This window comes from Lytechinus variegatus, chromosome 7, assembly GCF_018143015.1.
Source record: "Lytechinus variegatus isolate NC3 chromosome 7, Lvar_3.0, whole genome shotgun sequence".
NCBI lineage: Eukaryota > Metazoa > Echinodermata > Echinoidea > Temnopleuroida > Toxopneustidae > Lytechinus > Lytechinus variegatus.
In genome coordinates this window covers 1,078,297-1,092,463 of record NC_054746.1, presented here as the reverse complement: position 1 = coordinate 1,092,463, position 14,167 = coordinate 1,078,297, and the positions used below count along the sequence as shown (strand labels likewise).

Genomic DNA, 14,167 nt, shown 5'->3' with positions numbered 1-14,167 from the left:
CAATTTGAGGAACACACGCGTACTGCTATACTGCGTTGTGTTTGGAATCCATTCATAATTGCATTGCCATTGTTTTGGACCTCGCTTCCCTCTCAGTCTCAGAATGGCGGCTTTTATGAGTTTTCCTGTCACTCGGACCCACGCAAAGTTTTCTCGATTTAACTTTCCTGTAGACCACAATTCTCTCCACCTTGGCATATCTAAGAGTGCATCTAGTAGATTTCTAGGAGATAAACTTGACAATTATGCAATTGTGTCTCTGGTTACTGAACATGAAAGCTCAACTGCAGAGGACAGGGAGCTGTTTGTTTGTTTACAAATTTTAGATGATGCGGTGGTGAAGAAATCCATCTCACTTTCTCAAGTGTCAGAATGTCCAGATACTGTTACTGTCTATGCAACTGAAATATTTCATAAACACTACAAAATATTAGATCATGAAGACGTCTACATCAGACCCGTCAAATCGTTTCCTCTCGCAAAGGCTGTGTTTGGAGCAAGGACAAGCAGATGCTACGAATGGTCAAAGAAGAGGCTTTTTAGTACAGGACTCCTTGTGTCGGCATGTCAACAAAAAGTCTTAGTGCGGGCAAATGATAGATTTCTTGCACCTGTTATCCCAGTGTTTAGTGGGGATGAGACGTACAGCCTAGCGAACTACATGGATTTGATTGCCTTGGAATGCGAGCCTGTTACACAAGGGATAATTTCAGTCAACACCTCAATTGTGATCACAGATATTTCTAGCAGCATTGGCTTCCCAGATGAGAGACATATCAGCCCTAGACCAAACAGAATTGACAGAAAAGATGGATCTGAAGATGGAATGGAATCACCTTGTTTTCAGCTCCCGGAACCTCGCATCATGTCCGACTTTGCCCAAGGGCTGCTTGAGATTGAAGACCACCATGAAGTACAAAATCAGCACTCTGATTCTGGTACAGCTGACGACATGTCTCTTTCATCTGGAACTACGATTAACATGAATGGTGAACATCGTACTGCCTCCAGTCTTCTATTGAGACCAGTGCTGATGCCAACATCTTCTGCACATCGGAATACCTTTGGAAAAGGGAACAGATCCATTTCTAGTTCATTCATTGGTGACCAATGTGAATTAGCTTATAAGCTTGGTGTGACAAAAGATACACTGGACAAACTTCATGCATACAATGGTAGTTGGGTCACAGTAACATTGGCAGAACATCCATCAGAGATGGAAGATGAAACTGTGAGAGCAGACCTAATCAATACGGACGTTGAACTGGACGAAGCTGCCATCTCAATACTCGTCCCAAGACCTGGTAATCTGGACCACATTCAAACGTCCACCCCGAAAAATTTGACTGTGAAATCTGTCTCGTCAAAGCCACCAATGTCTGACCAAACAGCCTCTGATTCACAGAATGATGTCATTGATTCCAAGGAGGACAAAAGAAATGAACAAAAGGATGAAAAAACATTGGATCAACCTCTGCTTCCATCTCAGGAAGGTCAACAAAAGCGAGCCCATCTCGCTCAAATCTTTGTTGTCAACCCCAAACTCTTCCCAAATGGTGATAAGAGGGGTAGGAGAAGTGGAGCCCATGTTCCTTTTAACTCAAATGAAGTTGAATTCATTGTGGAAGATGATTCATTGGCGATATCCCCACAGCTTTGGTTCAACATCCAAGATCACCCTTCTCAACTCATACAACCAGATACCATGGTGTCTGTAAAGGTAGTTTGTTTTATGGTTTGCACCTTTTAAACTTGATTTTTTTTTAACCCATGTCAATTCAGAATCCAATGTGAATTAATGGTATAAAGTACTTGTACTTTTGTAGTTTGTTAAATTCCATATTTCTGTTAGAAAAATGAATTTTGTTATCTATATGGTATTTTTGTTATCATCTAGATATCTTTCTTATGTAAATACTGTTAACTTGTGTTAAATTGCTATGTAATCATTGTTTATAGAGTATATTTTGTAGACTCACGATTGTTCATTCTTAAATAACAAGTTAAGAAACATGTTTCTATCTATCTAGACTAGGGGCCAGACTTGACTAGCATTCATGTTATTTTCTGGTTCCTATTATCCTTGCTTTTCTATATAGAAAAGGGATTAATTAGCTATTAAACTGTATTGTCCAGTTTACAAATTTCTTGTTTGGAATGATTCTGAAATTGTACAGCATGTATTTTGTAATTTTTCTTAAAACTAGAACCAGTAGTAAAAACAATAACTTTATTCAAATTTTTGTCAACTGTTATTTTTTAGATTTCTAAATTTTCTTTTTCTTAAAGGGGAATCCAACCCAAATAAAAAATTGTTTTCATAAGGAAAAGAAAAATCAGACAAGTTGATAGGTGAAAGTTTGAACAATATTGGACAAACAAAAAGAAAGTTATGAATTTTTAAAAGTTGTAAATATTGGTAATCACTATACCCATGGAGACTTCAAATTGGCCGCATATGGGATGTCATAGTGATGTAAGGCAAGGACTATTCCTCCATGTACTCCAATACATATTTTGGCTAAAATGTCATTTTTCCCAAAAGTTGTATTTCAAATTATATTTTTCTTTCATGAGGACATAAAACAATATACTACCTGGGTTATATTTAGATTACTGCCCCAGGGGAATGGGTACTTTGGAGAAAACCACAAATCCCTGATAATAAAGTACATGGCCTATGAGGAAGTTGTCCTTGCCCTTGTCATAATTTACTTACTGAGTTGCCAATTTGAAATCTACATAGTATTAGTGATCTCAATTTTAAAGCAGCTATAACTTTCTTATTTCTTGTCCAATTTCTTTCAAACTTTCACCATTCTGTTTAATTTATTTTCTCCTTCCCGACACGATATTTTATGGCCAAGGCTGGATTCCCCTTTAATTTCATTGTCTCAGTTATCCTTTTCCTCATTTCTCCATTGACATCTTTTGATATTCATTTAGCTTGCGACAGATGAACTAGAAGAATACTCCAGTATTCTAGCCACATCACAGAGTATCACTACAAGCTGCAAGCCTCCTATTGCCACTGCTGTTCATCTCTCCCTCATCAAGTCACCACACTATCCAATGACAAGCCAGTTTGATGATGCAATAAAGAAGTACTTCTCTGTCACTAGGCAAGTCATTGAGATGGGATGATTCGGGGGGGGGGGGGGGGCTGGGCCTGTGCCTGTGCCCCCAAATAGTTTTAGAGAAGGGGAGGGGGAAAGAAAGAAAGAAGAAAGAACAGCATAAAAATGGAAGGTATATTTATGAGGATTTTCTTTTTATATGATGTGTTCTCTATATTACCATTGGATATTTAAATTTAGAAATTCAAATAAACAAGGAGGGGATGCTCAAACAAAATTGGCAAGAGTAAAATGAAATGAAATAAAAATAGGCCAACACATGTAATGTAGGTTATCATTAATAAGTGGAAACCATTTTCACATGCATTTAATTTCTTTCAGTCTCACCCTTTGAGTATAAAACTACCATACATCTAGGTATTAAATTGATTTGGTCCATCAGCAAGACCTCGCAAGAAATAAGGTGCTGCTGGTTTTCCAGATTTGATATTGGTACATGTATCATAGTGGTATCTATCACACTTTTTTATAAGACTAGGACCTGATGAACAGCTGAAATTATTTGTCCCTGACTTCCAGTTTAGAAAGATATATCCAGACTAAATCGATTGATTTGATTTGATTTATTGACCTATTTTAAATGAAAATTCAATACATGCTGGTGATTTACAAGCAAGAAATTTGGTGACAGTATATCTTGTCATGTCAGCAAAATGGGGTTGTAGATTGCTCAACTCATTTTTTACATTTTACATCTCAGTGAACTAAGGAAGTTTTATTTTATGAATTAGTTCAACTAATGCACAAAACCATCTTGGAGCAACTTTCGCAATGTAGGCCTATTTGTATCTGCTTCAGCGATGTACATGTACCCAAGCACGAATAGCCCCACCCTGTGCTATGCAGATTACCTTCATTGAGAAAATGTAGTCAATCCCATCAGCTTATTGCAAACATGTAAATTTGTTGCTTTCACAATATTTTTATTTTCTTAACCATGCTAGTTATTTTCTATCATTAAAGGACAAGTCCAACCCAACAAAAAGCTGATTTGAATAAAAAGAGAAAAATCCCCAACCAGCATAACACTGATAATTTCATCAAAATCGGATGAAAAGTAAGAAAGAACTTATGACATTTTAAAGTTTCACTTAATTTCACAAAACGGTTATATGCACATCCTGGTTGGTATGCAAATGAGGGGACTGATGACATCACCCATTCACTATTTCTTTTGTATTCTATTATAGGAAATATGAAATATTCTGATTTTCTCCCGTTTTTCATGTGAAATCAAGTTTTATTTTTCCCTGAACATGTGGAATTAACATTGTTTAATATTTTGTAGTTCAGTCAAGTTTTTCATTATTGTTGATTCTGTAAAAATTGAAATATTGTAAATTTCAAACAATAAAAAACAAAAAAAATTGTGAGTGATGGACATCATCAACTCTCTCATAATTTGCATAACACTGAGTTGTGTATATACTGTTTTGAGAAAAATAAGCGAAACTTTTAAATGTCATAACTTTCTTATTTTACATCCGAGATTGAATACGATTGGTTATGATTGTTATATTTTTCTGTATGGATTCAAATCAACAATTTTCTGGTGTGGATTTGACCTTTAATCTTGCTAGTTATTTTCTATCAATCATTTAACTCTTTACAGGCTACTATCCAAAGGGGATGTGATCAGCCTCAGCACAAGAGCATTCCCAGAATTCACCCAAGAAGCTGGAGAAGGGGGAGGTCAACGTCTGCCCAACATTTACTTCCTGGTCAACAAGATAGTTTCACCAGTGGAAAGAGCTTTATCTTACCTTGTCAACGTCTTGCACACAACAGTCTATCAGGTTTGTATGAAAGTAATGGGTAGGGGGGGTAGTCATAAAAATATTTGAAATGTTTCAAATACACTGTATACTGTAATATAAGGAAGGCTGAAATTGGTTTTTCTTTCACCTTCTGATAGCCACATTAATTTGAAGCTGAAAGATATCATGCAGATTTTGATTATCATACACTGTGTTAATGTTCACTTCGGTACAAAGTATAATATTTGTCACACTTTCATTTTCAATGTAACCATTTGCATGCTCAAAGAAAAAAGAAAGGCAGGCTCGTTCAACCTCCTATAGATTCACATTTTTTAAATCACCATGTCCAAGAAATTGATTTCATACATGTATGTATAATTTACTTTTATAATGGTATTTTCTCAAATATTAGGAAGGCCTTATGAATGTTAGAGGATTCAATAGCTGAGATGACCCAATGCATATGATTCTCAGTAGTGTATGCACTTGTAAACTCTATTAGGGTTACTACAACATGTAATGAAGACTTGGTATACCATGCCCATGTTAAATATTGTGCTGTAATCAACATTGAAAATTGATCATAAGTTCTGTTTGAATGATATGCTGCCACCTTTCATTTATGATACATTGTACTGGGATTCCTTTATCGTCATAAAACTTGAAATTCAACACAAAAGAAACGATAAGACCTACTTATTATACAATAAAGCATTCTCTTTCTCATGTGAATAGGAAGGACCAAAGCCAAGCTTTATTCCAGTGACATCAGACGTCTATCTTAGCAACAAGTTAGATCCACTGTGGGCATCTCCAGTTCCCACAGGGATCAGTAAATATCCATTTCAATTGGAGCAACTCATTCTTCCATTTCTTTTGGGCAGGTTTGTAATTTAAAAAAATATTTTCAATTATCATTTGGTTTGTATTTTGTAGAATGCTTCCAAAATCATTGAATATCTTTAAAATAATGACTTTGAATTTTTGAGGGATAACATAAACTCCTCACCCCAGCCGCCCCCTGAATAAATGGAAGGTAAAGACAAAACTGATTATCACTTTCTTTCTGATTTTTAAAACATTTTTCTTGAAATTTTTCCCCAAATCCACACCGAAGTATGCAACAAATTATGCAGTTTCAAGAAAAAAAGTGCCCTAATTTCCATCTGAAATATATGAGCTTATATCTTTCAATCCATTGAAAATATATTGGTGTCATGATTTAATAATGAAACATAAATCAGCATCATTTTACTCTCATTTTACGTTAATCTGTAAAAGTTTGTTTACATTGTCATTACATGTATATCATTAAACATCAAATTGCTTTTAATAAAACAGGACATTTCTAAATCCTTTAGAGGTTGCTTCTGTGAACATCCTATTCCTTAACATGTTAGTATGTCACTTGAAAATTGGACAAAGTGAGCATGTCATAAAGAGTATTGATCAGTAATTTTCACAGATTAATTTGCTCTTAGCCAATCAGATGCAAGGATTACCAGGAGCTTATAACCTCACTGACAAACATCTCCATTGCAGGGTCCAGTGTGAAAGACTACCCTCATCTATTCTCTTAACCGGTCCTGCTGGTAGTGGTAAAGCTACCGCTGTGAAAGCCGTTTGCCGTCAGCTCAACCTGCACTGCATCAATGTCAACTGCTACGATCTTCTCGCTGATACCTCTGCAGCTACTGAGGCTAAAGTCAGGAATACATTCTTCAAAGGTAGCATGAAAAACTGGTTGATTATTTCAGTTTTAATTCAGTTCAAATAAACATAGTTCAGATTGTAAATTTTCCCTAAATACAAAATGGCTTAACTTCAGCTCCATGATCTCCTTGCTGACTCATTGCTGATGCATTTGTTTATATATATATATAGGTTTTTTAGGTAGAGATATACATTGTAATCAATGTGCTCCAACATGAAACAAGAACATTCCTGGTGCAATATCTTAAAAAGAAAAGAATTTGAAGTTTATAGTCTATTCAATCTTTGATCCGTCTGATAATCTATCAGGTTTAGGTCACAAAAGATGGTCAGCAGAAATTTCTTTGAAGGGATTATCATACTGTCCTAAGACTAAACATGCTTATGAAATACATCCTGTTCATTGTGATACCTTACTTTCAAATAATTAAAAATCAATAGTTTAATAGCACAGCTATCTCAAGTTTATTTATTCAAAACCAAAAACATCACATCATAATCAAAATAGATGTACATACAATGTAAATGAGTACATGAACAGACATCAATCAGACTATAGCATACATATGAATTGGTTTTAGGACCCCTTTAAAAGCAAAGCTTGTGAGTAGGGCCCTGGAATACTTATGGTTATTAACATAAAACACAGGTTATACTAATCTACAAGATACAAAGGAGAGAGAAAAAAAAATGTATAATAAGGTTAAGATGCTAAATATAGAATAGAAAAACTATTACAAACACACATATATACAAACCCCCACACACACAACCACATCCACCCACACATGTACATACTAAACATAGATTCTGAGTAGGTGATCAACTTAAATGCAAATACATCAACTTAAATAGCCTCAGCTTGAGTTCTGAACTATTCACATTGTTCAAAGCTACTTTATACCCACAATGCAATATTTGGTCATGTGGCCACCTTATCTCAGAATATACCTATTAGAATTGTAAATAGTTCATCACCACACTTTGTCATTGATTCATCAAATTAATTGCAATGGTACAAATGTAAATTATTGGTAATCAAAGTGTGAGAAGTACTTGTATTAAGGGTTGAAAAGTTAGTTAGGTCTAGATAATTGGATAAATCAATATAGCTTTTCAACATTCCTACTAAAACACCTTATCTAAACTTTATTGATGCATAACAGAAGTACATGGAACATTCATAAAAGGAGTTGTTGGATGTTTTATTTGTATGACAGCTAACAGTCAGACATCTGTGCTTCTCAGCCAAATCAAAATCAAGGAAATTAATGGGTCACATGGAACGATTTATACCCACATTGAGGCCATTATTTTCTTCTTTTTCTATTCCCAGCTGGTATGAGTGTCCCCTGCATCATTCTACTGAGGAACATACATGCTATAGGCAGAGACCGAGAAGGGTCCGGAGATGGTATGTATGACAATAACAGTAATAATTATAACAACAACGATAATAATATGCAGCATTTACATTTGTTAGTACAATGTTTCTAGTATTAAAGAGGAAGTTCACTCTGATCATAATTTTGTTTTAATACAAGCAGAAAAATATGAGAAAAATATTGGTGAAGGTTTGATAAAAATCTATCAAAGAACAAGAGAGATATGAATTTGATTTTTTTATTCCATTTGTGATGTCATATACATGTAGCTCTCCCCGCATATATCATGCAAATTGAATTCAATAAATTCCAATTTCATTGGAACATGATGAAGTGAAATCCCCGGGGTGGGGGGGAGGTACTTGAATTATAACATGATACCTATGTCCCACGCCAAAGTAAAAAAATGGTGGCTCTTGAACTAAAAATTTGTCTTAAAACGGGGTTCTCCGAAATGGCTCTTGGATCTACGATTGCTAAAAATGCAATGCTCCGGAACTGACCACATAAAGACGGGGGTCCCTGGAACTTATTAGATCGTAGGTGTAATGGGTAGCGGCTGTGGGAAAAAACATGCGCGTCTTGCTAGATTCATATAGACTAGCACTAGCTATTTTCAGGCGCGGTGAGCTTCGGGGATCCAGTTGAGTAGTTCATAATTGGCGTGCATTGGAACGAGAAATCACAAATTTAAGGGTCCCCGTAATGGGGAAATATAGAATTTATATGGCTTTCTGAATTGGTGATGCTCTGGAACAGAAATTTAGGCTGAAAATGGGGGTCTCAATGGCTGCACTCACGTACAGGTGTATCATACATTTATACTTAGAACCCCCCAGGAGCATATAGAAAAGGGTATAATTAAATTATGTGTCTCATGATGGCATATCCTCCTCACAATCAATTTTTTGAGAATTGCATTTTTAGAGTTCATATAATGCAGCATATTGAGGAGCTGCTCATATGTGACATTACAAAATCAGAACTTTGAGCATTCGTAAATTTGTATTCCTTTGACTGATTTTCATTAAACCTTCAACATTTTATACATTATTTTTTAATCTATAAAATTACTTGTATTTGAAGATGACTAATTTAAATTTATGGTGTCTTATAAATCAAATTGTAAACTGTGTGGCCCATATTGTGTCGAATGCAAAGTATGACTTTCAGAACTGAATGAATGATAGATTAAAAAAAAATGAATAGGTAATTCCTGGCAAGGCAAATTTTGTCACAGCTAGAACTAAGAACCAGTTTTTTTAATCTGATTCATGAATAATATCTCGAGTATTGATTGTAGTCAAGATATAGATTCAAAATCTTATCAGTTTTCTTCACAATAACATGTACACAGCCTTATCTTCAAAGAGTTGCGATAGATCTGAAATAAAGAACTTAAATGAAATAAATGCTCTGTCACATTGGTCAGTGCAAGCCTTGCTACCCGCAGGTCTCCTGCAGTTGGCCCTCATTGACGGTATTTCGCACATTTTTCACACGCAGTTGCCTGCAGAAGTGCACAAAAGAATGATTTGCATGCAGAAAAGTTTTGACCTTGCCCAAAGTGACAGGGCTTTCAAGTTTGTTATTAGAGCAATCACAATATGAGTTTGATTTGAATCTTTCACAATTTTTTAGGATGATCAGGGGCCCGTTGCAGAAAGAGTTGCAATCAATCGCAACTCTAAAAATCATGCGCAACTTGGTTTTCAACCAATCAACAGCGCGCATTTTAGACTTGCGATTGATTTTTTGGCTTGCGTTTAAACGCAACTCTTTCTGCAACGGGCCACTGGTAGGAGTGGTGTTCTTGATTCAAGTTTCTTGCATGTGATTCATATGGGTTGATTTCCAATTTGTCTATTCCAATTCATCCAATTGCCAACTCGTCTCCTATTATTTGGTCTACCATCAGTCTGCCCACTCACTATATGGTCTACTTACATTTAGTCTAATGCCATTCCATCTAATAACCAGTTTGTCCAATAGCCATTTAGTCCATATACCATTTGGTCTAATTGAACTGAGTTTTAAATTATGAGACGAAATAAAATGTTGATGGACAGAATGGCATTAGACTAAATGAAGGTAGACCATGTGGTGAGTAGACAATTCAATGGCAATTTACCTTCATTTGTACTGTATATGTTACTTTTCTTTATATCAGACCTGAGAGTAGCAGCATACCTGAAAGAGACTATTAACAATCTCCATTCAACATATCCTGATTGGCCAATGATAGTCGTAGCATCAGCACCTTCGGCAAAGCGTGTGACAGCAGACATCCAGAGCTGCTTCCTACACCATTTGGAAATGGAGGTATTTTCATTTAATTTTTGTTTTATTTTTATACTAATTGCTTCAATATGAAAAGTGTTATGTGTTGGTGAATGCATAAATCGTCAACATTAGCCTAGATCTATCAGCTCATATTGTTTAAATAGTGCACAGTCCACCGTGAACTATTCGGTTTCTAGAAATCAAATGCAACTTTGTCTTTATTGAGTAAAATGTGCCATTTAGGGATTTCAGCTTGATTATGGGTGCTGTATTTAAATGCAACTCTTCTGTAATGGGCCCCTAGTCTGCTGGGCAAACTCTTCACTCGAGTAAAGGGTCTGAATTGCAGCCTACTCATGCCTTGTGTACTGAAGGCTGGAACAACAAGTTTTGTATGTGCTTGTCTTTGCGTGGAGGCACACTTGTTGATCAAAGTTCCAAGTGCCTGCAGACTAATGGGCCCCTAATGTTATAATGATAGTGATAATGATATGGTGCCAACTTTAATCTGTAAAGTGCTCAAGGTGCCTTTCAAGAATAGTTAAAGGAAGTTAAGAGGAATTGAACAGAAATCTTGAACAAAGTACCTTTTATATTCGTCTTTATCGCTCCATCACAAGTGCAACACTGAATACAGCTATAACAATCATCTTGCACAGAACATAATGCAATTTTAACCAATCACAATGCTTATTTCAAATTCACAATGACAATTATTAAATTAAATGTATATGGTATTTTCTTCCACTTATAACTTTTGTTTTGCACTCTGCCTTGCTTTTTCTATTTCATTGATCATCTTATGTCTCTTTCACTACCTCTTTCTTTCCCTTCTCTCTACCCTTATTTTACTCTCTTACTTTTCTCTAATTCTTTCAGTTCAGTGATATCTCCTCTAATGTTTGTATTTTCTTTCTTTCAAGGTTCCCAATGAGCAGGAGAGGTGTGATATATTGCAAGCCCTTTGTGAGAAGGTGTCTTTGGCAGCTGATGTTGAGATACCCCACATTGCTAAAAGAACAGCCGTAAGTAAACATGATTTAACCCCTATTAAACTGGGGGGGGGGGTAAATTTGACCCCCTCAACAAATTTCATCATCATTCCACTGCGCAATTTTTTTTACCGTGCCGCTCACTGACTTTACTTTCAAGTCTTGCGCATATTTTGAGACCAAATTTGCGACGCCCAAAATTGCTCAAAAACATGATTCCATGTACAAAGTCAATGCAATTGTGTTCATCAACCAAAAATCATAAATGTATGATTATGTTTACTTTTGTTGGTTTGGATGGATTTATTTTGTGTTCTTTATGATCGCTAAAGGGTCCCTAACAAAGTTCATAAAAAACAATAAAATACGAAGGTTTGAAAAAAACAAAGAAATAAATAAGAATTAAAAACAATGAAACACATTGGAAATTAATTATTTTGGGGGCAATTGTTTTTTCAGATTTTTATTAAAAATGTAAAAATTAATATGTTCACCAAATTCTACTAGCATTCTACTAGCTACATAAAGTGAGTCAAAGGCAAGAACATACACAAACCAAAAATTATGAGCAATTTTCATACGCTTATTTGCATAATTAATTGATGAAAAATATTAGCAATTAATTTTTTGAAGATTTTGCGATACAGTATTGTAGTTTTTAGCTGTCTCCATGGGCATGAAACTTTTCGTGGCGTGCCTTGATCTGCAACATTAGATGGATTTTAACATGGCAGTGAATGAGGATTTCAAGGACACTGTTTCATTTTCCAGGCCTCTTTTGAGCATTTTAGGGGCAAAATCACCCCCAGATGTAATTTTTTTCCCTGGACCCCATACTGTGCCAACAAAAGGAATGTGTAAGAACCTTTGCATTAATTAGTTGCTAATACTTGAATTAATGTTTGTTTACTAAGCCTAATTTGTTTACCTTGACAATAAATCACAGCTCATCATTTCGCGTCCACAGTAATTGTTCAATTCTATATTATTGTTTTTTTTTTTCAAGCTTTATGTTTATTCATTCGATTGTACTTTTCACGGCGTGCCTTGATCTGCAACATTCATTATGTCAGTTTTTTAATGCTATTTTTTATTCTATTATTTTTTTTTTTACCAAGCACTTATTTAATTGTCCCCTAAATATGTATATTATTCATATCAGTTAATCTTTTTCTTTTCCAAAGATCCATGTGACTCTTGATCTTATTGCGTATATTTGGTCTGTATATGTTTGCAGATCATACCAAATGAAATTATAATATAATAGTCTTCCTATTGCCTTTCTTATCCTCAGGGTATGGTCCTTGGTGATCTTGCTGCTCTTCATGCACACACCATCAGAGCGGCACTGTCCAGGATTGTAGCTGCCTGTTCTGTAGGTAGCAAGCTATCCATCCAGGAGGAGAAGGATATCTGCGCTGCCGGAGTACAGATCCATCAGAGTGACTTTGAGGTGGCCCTCAGCAAGCTCCAGTCTGCGCATGCTGACAGCATTGGTGCTCCTAAGGTATTTTGAAGTTATTCATCCCCTTTGCTGATTCAGTCAGATTAAAAAAAAAAAATCTTTACCCTTCTTGTGAATGGTTCAATCTTGATGAAGTTTCTGGAGACTGAGGAAATAGCTATAAGAACGGGGTCATATATTCAAATTTGACTACTGCAAAGAACATGATCGCTAAGGCAGTTGAGAGAGGGATTCGGATTGCGATGACCTGAGTTTGATTCCCTCTTTGTGTGTTAGTGACCTTCGGTACGGTATTTATCCTCATCACCAAGTCTCTCGGAGAGAGGACTCTAAACCTTCGGTCCTTTGGTTGCTTCCTTACAAGCATTCATGCTTTCTTTGAAATTAGGGTAAAAAAACAAAACAAATTACCACCAAATGATGTGAGGTTTGCTGTAGGTTTTATCTCTTTTTCTCACTTGGCTATGGAATAAACTCTCTCCTCTTGTTAAATCATCACTAATATTGGATCAATTAAAATGAAACTTGAAGACCTACATTACCTTTTTTAGTATCCTATTCATGTATGCACTGGAATTAGAGCAATGCTGTCACTGCCTGGTAATTTGTATTTATTTTATATCCTTTACAGACCAGGGATGGCATGTCAAAGCATGTTGTATCCCATGAAACAGGAGCTGTATAAATATGAACTGTTATTATTGTTATTACTTAGATTCCTAATGTGAGCTGGGAGGATGTTGGTGGTCTGTCCGATGTGAAGGCTGAGATCCTGGACACCATACAGTTACCTCTACAACACCCTGAATTGTTTGCTGCAGGACTCAGAAGATCAGGTCAGTTTTTCACAAAACTTTTCGTAAGCTACAAGAAATTTATGGTCGACTGGTATAAACCCTTTTTTGTCTCCCCTGCATAGCAGAGCGAGACTATAGGCGCCACTTTTCCTATGGCAGCATCAACATCAAATCTTACCCTAAAGTTAAGTTTTTGAAATGACATAACTTAGAAAGAGAAAGCATATGGACCTAGTTCGTGAAACTTGAGACATAAGGGTAATCAAGTACTACTGAACATCCTGCCTAAGTTTAAGGTCTTATGACCAAGGTCAAAGTTCATTTAGGGTCAATGAACTTAGACCATGTTGGGAGAATCAATATCAAAATCTTAAAGGGATGGTCCAGGCTGAAAATATTTATATCTAAATAAATAGGCTAAAATTCACACAGCAAAATGCTGAAAATTTCATCAAAATCAGACAACAAATATTTAACAAAGTTATTGAATGTTAAAGCTTATAAATATTTTGTGAAAACAGTTATATGCACATCATCATGAATATTTATTAGGTGGGCTGATGATGTCATATCCCCACTTTCCTTTTTCTTATGTTATTGCATGAAATCATAATTGATTCTTTTTTTTCATACAT

The 14,167-nt window shown here is 35.6% G+C and overlaps 1 protein-coding gene across 1 annotated transcript in view; it reads left to right on the top strand.

Annotated features, from left to right (window-relative positions):
- Window positions 1-26: 26 nt before the first annotated feature.
- The window catches only part of LOC121418157 (peroxisome assembly factor 2-like), a 34,127-nt gene continuing 19,986 nt past the window's right edge, over window positions 27-14,167 (top strand). The window contains exons 1-10 of the mRNA XM_041611875.1: window positions 27-1,720; window positions 2,947-3,122; window positions 4,750-4,933; window positions 5,633-5,781; window positions 6,440-6,624; window positions 7,947-8,024; window positions 10,166-10,317; window positions 11,202-11,303; window positions 12,565-12,777; window positions 13,451-13,571. Coding sequence (XP_041467809.1) covers window positions 104-1,720; window positions 2,947-3,122; window positions 4,750-4,933; window positions 5,633-5,781; window positions 6,440-6,624; window positions 7,947-8,024; window positions 10,166-10,317; window positions 11,202-11,303; window positions 12,565-12,777; window positions 13,451-13,571 — 2,977 coding nt within the window. The 5' untranslated portion in view covers window positions 27-103. The remainder of the gene's footprint in view (window positions 1,721-2,946; window positions 3,123-4,749; window positions 4,934-5,632; window positions 5,782-6,439; window positions 6,625-7,946; window positions 8,025-10,165; window positions 10,318-11,201; window positions 11,304-12,564; window positions 12,778-13,450; window positions 13,572-14,167) is intronic.